Source organism: Myotis brandtii, unplaced genomic scaffold, assembly GCF_000412655.1.
Source record: "Myotis brandtii unplaced genomic scaffold, ASM41265v1 scaffold743, whole genome shotgun sequence".
Lineage (NCBI taxonomy): Eukaryota > Metazoa > Chordata > Mammalia > Chiroptera > Vespertilionidae > Myotis > Myotis brandtii.
In genome coordinates this window covers 1,147,417-1,155,822 of record NW_005370960.1, presented here as the reverse complement: position 1 = coordinate 1,155,822, position 8,406 = coordinate 1,147,417, and the positions used below count along the sequence as shown (strand labels likewise).

At 56.6% G+C, this 8,406-nt stretch overlaps 1 protein-coding gene across 1 annotated transcript in view; it reads right to left on the bottom strand.

The window, feature by feature from the left end:
• Positions 1–287: 287 nt before the first annotated feature.
• Positions 288–8,406, bottom strand: part of PKD1L1 (polycystic kidney disease 1 like 1) — a 61,575-nt gene continuing 53,456 nt past the window's right edge. Inside the window, exons 51-55 of the mRNA XM_014530526.1 lie at positions 7,896–8,114; positions 7,492–7,665; positions 5,758–5,919; positions 4,618–4,800; positions 288–720 (exon numbers count right to left, since the gene is read on the bottom strand). Coding sequence (XP_014386012.1) covers positions 679–720; positions 4,618–4,800; positions 5,758–5,919; positions 7,492–7,665; positions 7,896–8,114 — 780 coding nt within the window. The 3' untranslated portion in view covers positions 288–678. The remainder of the gene's footprint in view (positions 721–4,617; positions 4,801–5,757; positions 5,920–7,491; positions 7,666–7,895; positions 8,115–8,406) is intronic.

The following is an 8,406-nucleotide window of genomic DNA, read 5'->3' as shown; positions in this document are numbered from 1 at the left end:
CACACCCCAAGACTCCGGAGTCGTGTCCACAGCCGCCTGCTCTCACGCCCCTTCTCCCACACTCCAAACAGGCATTTTGAACCTATTTTGAATCCAAAAGTAGGAGCGAATGCTCCAAATTCAATAACCAGCTTAGCAAATTCTGATCTGAGCCTGCAGGTCTTTAAAGTTTCAAACATCAGCCCAGCCAAACTCGAAGTGTCCGTCTGCATAACCATTTCATGTTGAATTAGGGAATCAGGAGAAATGAGAGCTATTAGTCTGCAGGATTCAATTGTTAACTTTACAAAACGAGGACTTCATTTCAAAATCTTATTTAACGATCTGACTTCCATCCTGGCCCGTTTCGTTGCATTTATTAGATTTCTGAGATAACTTGCACGATCAGACTCAATAGACAGAATAGAAATTCCGCAAAATAAGATTTTAGCCTTTGATACCGAGAGAGTCAGTTAGGCAGACGTGCAAACGAGTCTCCCACTCGCAGCTCCAGGCGCCTGGCAGAGGAGCCCGGGAAAGAGCCGAGGTGGGTCCCACCCCGCCTCCAACCCGGATGGACAAGTCTGACACATAAACCTGGTTCCACGTGGCTTCTCACTGCGCGTGGGAGCTGGCCCAGTGGCACCTCTGGGGGCCTGGCGTTCCTCGTGTGTGAAGGAGACCCGTGTTGTAAGCACCTCAGCACAGCCCAGGCCGCAGCGGTTTCTCGATGCCTGAGGGCTGAAAGGAAACAGATCCCACATCAACCTGCATGAGCGGTAGAAGGAAGTGCAATCAGTGCCCCTGCCATCGGGGGGAGGCCCCGTGGGCACTCAGGCATGGAGACCGTGGGGCAGAAGACGTGGGGGCACGCGCACACTCAGGTGGGAGACTCCCCCCCCACCCCGCACAGCTGTGTGACCTGGGACAAATTACTTGACCTCTCTGTGCATTATCAGAGCGAGTCAGGAGGAACAATGTGGAAACCCCACCTGGCACTGCCAACGTGCACGGGTGCTCTTTGAGACCTGCAGCCCTGGCAAAGGTGGGCTCCGGTGTTGGGGAGGGGGCCACCCAGGGTAGTCCCTTTGCCCGGTAGAAGGCCACTGCGTGCAGCTCCTCTCTGTGGGAACTGGGGCCGGGAGAGGAGGAGGAGGCGGAGGAGAGCCCAGGAAACCCTGGGAGAGGCTGGCAGCTGGCCTTTCGCTGCATGAGTCACGGGAACCCAGGGAACAATGGGACGCAGGTGGTGATGTGCAGCCGCAGGGTCTGGTCCTCACCCTCCCACAAAGATGCCATCTTCACTGTGAGTGGCTCAGGTGAGAAGCAATGCCCCGAAGTTAGAAACTCACATGGGGCTGTTTCCTGAGACCACGGCACACAAAGGCGCCTGTCCTGAGTCCAGCCACTGTGATGCCAGCGACACCACCTGGGGCCCCACGCCCTGCGCACCTGCTGCAGGTGAGGCCCGGCCTGGCTGGCGGTGCTGCTTCTGTGGGAACCCGGCCCGAGGCCTCAGAGCAGCCGCCTGAAGACCGTGTTTCCCGGGAAGAGGATGCGGTTTCCTGAGACCACGGCACACAAAGGCGCCTGTCCTGAGTCCAGCCACTGTGATGCCAGCGACACCACCTGGGGCCCCACGCCCTGCGCACCTGCTGCAGGTGAGGCCCGGCCTGGCTGGCGGTGCTGCTTCTGTGGGAACCCGGCCCGAGGCCTCAGAGCAGCCGCCTGAAGACCGTGTTTCCCGGGAAGAGGATGCGGGTTACAGGTTGTCCTGCGCCCCCCCCCCCCCCCCCCCCCAGGCGGCCCCCCCCCCCCCCCCCCCCTCACGGAGAGCAGGTGGTGGTGGAGGTGCCAGCTGCAGCCACATGGGCACCTGAGCGTCTCCCAGGCCTCGCCATGAGTCTCCGCGACCACAGGCTGTGACGGCCGGGACCTGCAGGGGCCTGAGCTGCGCACGTAGCCGACTGCCCCCCGTGTACCTGCAGCAGAAGTGCTCACAGGAGAGGGGATCCGCCCAGAGTGTGCTGAGGGGCTGGAGCTGACAAGGTCTCCTTCCCGAGTGCGGAGGGCAGGGCCTGCAGGTGGCAGCGTCCGGCACAGCTCGGCTTTGAACTCGAGGCGGATTCCTGTTTTAATGTTATCAGCTCCTTCCTTTCTTTTTTCCTTTCTGATTATGAAATGCTTTACATTGACCTTAGCCAAAAGGCTGAGAAGTGATACGACGATGTGTGTCAGAAATTAGACGTTGAAATACTCAGGTGCAGGCCGGGAGGACAGCAGACTGTCCCCTCACTGGGGTGAAGGCTACTCCCGTGTTTCCTGGGAGGAGCCGTGTCTGCTCCGGACTCGACCTCATGCGAGGCGTGTGGCCCTCAGCCTGTGCGGGCTGTCGGTGTGGGGTGTGGACGCCTCGGCAGTAAACCCAAGGACTGGCCTGTGGCTCTGTCTTTTCACATCTGGGATTCTGTCCGGTTCTGACATCCGTGTGCTGCTTTATTTCACAGAAACGCCTCTGGAAGCTTTTCTCCGCCCCTGAGCTCTGGAACTGCCTGACAGGGGGCACGCCCGCGTTCCCAGGAATCTGGTGTGTTTCATGGGGCGTCCTGGGCGAGGGGGCTCTCGGGGGTTAGCTCTTGAGACCCTGTGCACAGCGGATCCACGTCTGGTACACGGGAGTCTCGATACTGTTCTCTTCCCAAATGCTCCGAATTCATCCCGTTTCCTTCAGGTTATCTTCCCTTTCTCACTCGTATTTCATTCCTTTATTGTACTCACTTTTACTGGTTCATAGGGTCATCGCTTGGGTTAATGGTCTTTGCTGTTGATTGAATTAAATTATACACTCAGCTTTGCAAATTCCTTCTTTGTGCTCTTAGTTTGCATGTGCAGGCACGTGTGGGTGCAGGTGTGTGCATGTGTGTGATGCACATGTGCGTGTGTGCATTTTTCCTGCCTGCTTGAGTTGAGTACATACATAGTTTACTGTCATTGGTTGTTGCCCCATAACATACGCCAGAAATGCCAGTGTGAACCGTATGGTATGAAGATACGTGCCTGCTCATCTGCTAATGTTTCCAGTTCACCGTTTTCATGTTACAAACATAAGTGGTCCCCTCTCCTCTTTCTTTCCACTCTTTCCCAGTTCTCATTATATGACCTAGTCTATAAAACTGTGTTTTGCTCAGGTTTCTACTGACATGCACGTGTAAAGTTTTTCACGATGTCATGATCATTAATAAGTAGCTTGGAAATGACCGGATAGTTTTCACTCACTCGGAGGAGGCTGTTGGGGACCAGGAGGTATCGGGTGCCAGCAGGACCACCTCTGTGTCTTCATCCATCACCTACGGGGCTTGTTCTGCTTTTAATAGATGTGAATCCATTTCTTTCCTGGATACGATTTATTTTTAAATATATGGATCTATGTCTTTAATCCAGGAACTTCTCTTAAATGATATCTTCCAATACTTCCCTGTTCCCTGTTCCGGCCTCTGAGGGGGACACTGGCCACGCGTGTCCTGGCTGACCTCCACGTGGTTACCGCCCACAGTCGGGTTTCACTCCTCTCTCCTCTGTCTTCCCGACTCTCCTCGAGCTGCCATCCACACCCCGCCTCTCCTGTGAATCTGTGACTCTTTGTCACTTCACCTTTTCTTCCCCATTTCTGACCTCAACTCCCAGTCTCTCGTTCGCCTTGGTACATCGCTTAGCTCTTTCATCCGGGCTTTTCCCACGAGCTCACTTGGTGTGGAGACCACCAGGTCCCAGCCGACCTGTCCGCGGTCTGACCTTCGCATCCTTCTCCGTGGCAGCTGGTGATGACCCTTCCCTGCAGCGCGTTCGCACAGGCCTGGCGACGACATGCGTCCCTCCGACGGCCACTTCTCCCCCAGGGCCCCCGCTCTGCATGAGGGAGCCCTTCCCAGGAGAGGCTAGAAGCGTCTGAGAGCAGGCGGTTCCCGGGGAGACACTCACAGCCACCAGACGTGTGCCATGACAACTCTTGGCCGCAACTCTGGATCCCGGGGAAGCCACCACTGGGAGGTGTCGGCACGGGGCCCAGCTCCCTTCCTGTCCATGTGCACCTGCTGTATGGCTCCAGGTGTGAGCCACCGACAGCCCCTCCCCCGGCTGCCACATCAGCAGCTGTGGACAAAGATGGCTTTCCTTCAAGCCTGGTCCCAAGCTCTGTGGTGTGGGGTCCAGGCAGGTTCCGTCCACTCTTCTTCGTTCTAGTACCTTTTCTTCCAGACCAGGGTCTCTGTGGGCCCTCTGTGCACCCCTGGACGTGTCCTCTCTGCCTCGGGCCTAATTTTCACTGCTGGGCCGCCAGTGGATCCTGCTCATGTTCTGGGTCACAGCTATTTCTCGGGCCCTCCGAATGGAGCCCACTCTGTCCTCAGTCTCCTTGCGGATTCCAGCTTTAGTCAGACATTCCTGTCCCCACGTGGAGCTGGAAGTCCCATCGCACATGTTACACCGACCCTCAGTTCCCGCCGGAGCGCCTCTCGCCACGGCTGTCACCCACGCTCCCGGGACAGGCAGGCACACGGGGTGTGGAACGGCGACTACCTCCCACTTCCTCTGAGGCTCACACAGTGAAGAGAACGGATACACCCCTTTTCACGTGCTTACCCCCGCAGCCTGGTCATCAGATGCCCCCAGCGAGGGGCTGCCTTCTGCCCCGGCCCCAGCCTGCGGCGCGTCCCGGGGCGGCTGCGCTGGGAGAGGGACGGGGAGGCGGGCGGGGTTTTTTAGACTGTCGATCTTCAGCAGCAGTTCATCCAGCAGGTCTGCAAACTCATCCAGGGAGGGGTTCTGGAGGGAGGAAAAGAGACTAGTACGGCCTCCAGGAGCCTAATCCCCCTCATTCTCTGAAGCCTTTCATGGCGCTGACCTTAGGTGGCATGTGCTGTGTTAGGGAGCGCAAGGGACCCACATCTCCGTGCCCTCACGCACTGCGTCATACATAGGCGTGCACAGACCCTCACGTTGTACAAAGCGTGCACACCTGTCCCTCATTCAGCACATCACACAGGTGTGCATCTAGGCCAGTGGTTCTCAACCTTGGCTGCACATTAGAATCACCTGGGAATCTTTTTAAAATCCCGATTTCTGGGCCCCATCCTCCGGAAATTCTGTTTCTTTGTTATGTACTAATGTTGTGGCCCCACCCCACAACAAAGAAACAGAATTACCAGAGGATGAGGCCCAGAAGTCAGGATTTTAAAAAGATTCCCAGGTGATTCTAATGTGCAGCCAAGTTGAGAACCATGGATCTAAGTGCTAAGGCTCAGACACCTGCATGAAGGACTGTGAAGTGGACTTGGAGGCAGTCATCTACGGAAAGTGCGACAAGCAGCGAAGCCCACGCACGCCCACTGCCACCAGCGTGCGGCTGGCTCAGAGCTGCCCTGGGCGGTGCCGGAACGCCAGCCCTCGCTGAAGCTGGGCCCAGTGTGCACACACCTGCTTGTTCTGTTTGACTCGGGTCGGGGGGCCGACACTCAGTGGCTAAAAGGACAGAATAGGGCGTGTGCGATGGGGAGAATCCCAACGCCTCCCTTGCCGACCCTGCAGGGTCATTCGAGGATAGAGGAGTTAGTGGGGGAGCCTGGGCTTGTGAACGGTGATGCCTTTAGAACTGTCAGTAAAGGCCTGTGGCTTTGCAGGGATATTGGTGCAGAATCACAGTCTCGCTTTGATACTAAAAGCAAACTTCTGCATCGAAACCGTCGCCTTGGACGGGCTCACTGATGCAAGCCCGGAGCTTACGTGGCTCATGGCCGGCTCAGCCTCCTCCGGCGGCCGCCTCTCCAGCCCCAGCGCAGAGCAGGCCGCCCCCCACACGTAGGCCATCACGTCTCCAAGTCTCACAAGAGATTGGCTTTGAAAAGATTTTCGTTTGGGAACAAAAGCCATGAGGGAACCTCTGAGCTGGAAAAAAGGAAAAAATAAAGACAAACTTCATGTTATTAAGCAAAAAATAGCTTTGTGAATTTGCTCAACTGTAAATGGAGATCATATCTGATATTTTATTTCCTGTCCATAAGGCAGCAGTTGCGTAGCAAAAAAGTCAGGCAGCTCTCTCTCATGAACTGAGCTAAATTGCAGCAAGATTCTGAACTGGACCTGAGTTTCCACAGGCAAGATCCGCGCCTGCGTTTTGGCTCCCCCTAGCGGGCCCCACGGGCTGTGCGTGACCCCGCCCCACCGCGAGCTCCCGCCTGGAGGCAGAAAGGGCCCGGCAGAAGGACACAGCTTGCCCTTGTTACACAAACCAGCCAGCGAAGGTCCCTGCAAATTGGTCCCGGGTGCTTTGTTTCTCGCTGCAGGCTGAGACCTGCTAGCTCAGAAGCTGGCGTGCAATTTGGATCGTGTAAAGAGCACAGACAGCAGCGTTTTAGCCCTTGGGGGCTGCTTTGTGTCCCACAGAACCTCACAGACAGCTGTCGCCCCTGGAAGACAGGGCCCTGCAGGTATAAGCCCCAGTGCTGCTGCCCTTGGGAGCTCTCTGACCTGCAGACTTTCCGTGTGTTGCTGGGCAACTTCCCACACACAAAACCCTCCCCAAGACTGCCCCCCCCCTCTCCCCACGACACAGCCCTTGGAGTGTCTCAAGGTGTGAGGGACATAGGCACATGTGAACCTGTCACCATGGTGTCCACATGCAGCTGTGGGGGTCGGGCGGGCAGCTAGGGGTCTGGGTTGGTGTAGCCAGGGAAGCTCCTAGGGCAGCCGTGGGCAAACTACGGCCTGCAGGCCGGATCCGGCCCGTTTGAAATGAATAAAACTAAAAAAAAAAAGACCGTACCCTTTTATGTAATGATGTTTACTTTGAATTTATATTAGTTCACACAAACACTCCATCCACGCTTTTGTTCCGGCCCTCCGGTCCAGTTTAAGAACCCATTGTGGCCCTCGAGTCAAAAAGTTTGCCCACCCCTGTCCTAGGGTGACCCCACACTGAACGCTGTCTTCTGAGACTCAGGTTTTACACATGGTGGGTGGAGGGGCGGGGCTACAGGGAGGCGGTGAGGTGAGGCGCGTGGCCCACGTGCCATCGGGCTCCCAGGGGCACTGTGCCTGGTGGGACACAGAGCAGGTTCCCGGCACTGTCTTCATAGGAACACCTGGAGAAGTTTCTGAAAATCAGGGTGCTCGGCCCCACCGCTGGGAAAGGAGACAGCAAACCTGGGGAGGAACTAGGGAGGGCCCGGCTGAGAACCCGCAGACCAGGGTGCCAGAGCAGGCAGAGGGTGGGAGGGGCAGGGCGGGCGGGGCAGGGTGGCGATAGCAGGAGGCCTACCTACATCTTCCTTTCAGGTGAGCAATGAGAAATGGTTAGTACAGGCGAGCTGAGCCACTGCAGGGACAGAGGACTGCTAAGGAAGCATTGTTTACTGAGATGGGACTATCAGCTGATGTCCTGTATTTTTACTTGTAAGTCGTCAGCCCCAAGTAGGGGCGGCAGGGAAGGTCACGGGAAACCATTGAAGGAGTTTAAGCCAGAGGCTGTGTGTGTGCAGGCATGTGTGTGCGCACATGTGTGTGTATGTGTGTGTACATGTAGAGTCCAGAGAACATGTTCTGCACAGCTGGCTGATGGGAGATACTCCAGGAGATGGGAAGATCGAAGTAACAGGACAAGGGGCAGCTTGCACGGCCACAGTGAGATTCTGCCTGAAATCAGGTGGGAGAGAAGGGGTGTGGCTCAGGTTGGGAGGCTTCCTGGAAGAGGCAGCATCCTGGAGTGATTGGTCATCTTGTTGAAACTGTCTAGCCGACTGGACCAGGTTCAGCCCTGCCCCACGCAGGAGAGATGGGCCTCGGGAGTCATGACCGTGACATTTGGCCGGCAGAGGATGAAACGTCTGCTAACCCTGCCCTCAGAGTCCAGGCTGGGCACGTACCATTCCTACCCACAGAGTGGTCACTGCTGCCAGGAGGGCTGTGCAGCGCCCAGCCGTGGCCCGCCCCTCCGCCTTGGAGAGGCCTGGGAACGTGTCTCTTTGGCTGCTTCCTGGAAAACGGTGGGAGGCGTCTGCGAAGGTGCCCGATGGAGGAGCCACGGTAAGGAGCGGAATCCCACGCAGGTGGGCGTGGGCGGCCAGCACCAGGACCCCCGCCAGCTGCAGGGGAAAACCCGCCACATTGACCTTCTGAGCATGAGGTCATGGGAGCCCCAGAATGTGGCGGGAGCTTCTAAATGCTTTAAAACAGGGGTCCTCAAACTACAGCCCGTGGGCCACATGCAAATACAAATACTGTGTTTGTTCCCGTTTTGTTTTTGTACTTCAAAATAAGATATGTGCAGTGTGCATAGGAATTTGTTCATAGTTTTTTTTTTAAACTATAGTCCGGCCCTCCAACGGTCTGAGGGACAGTGAACTGGCCCCCTGTTTAAAAAGTTTGAGGACCCCT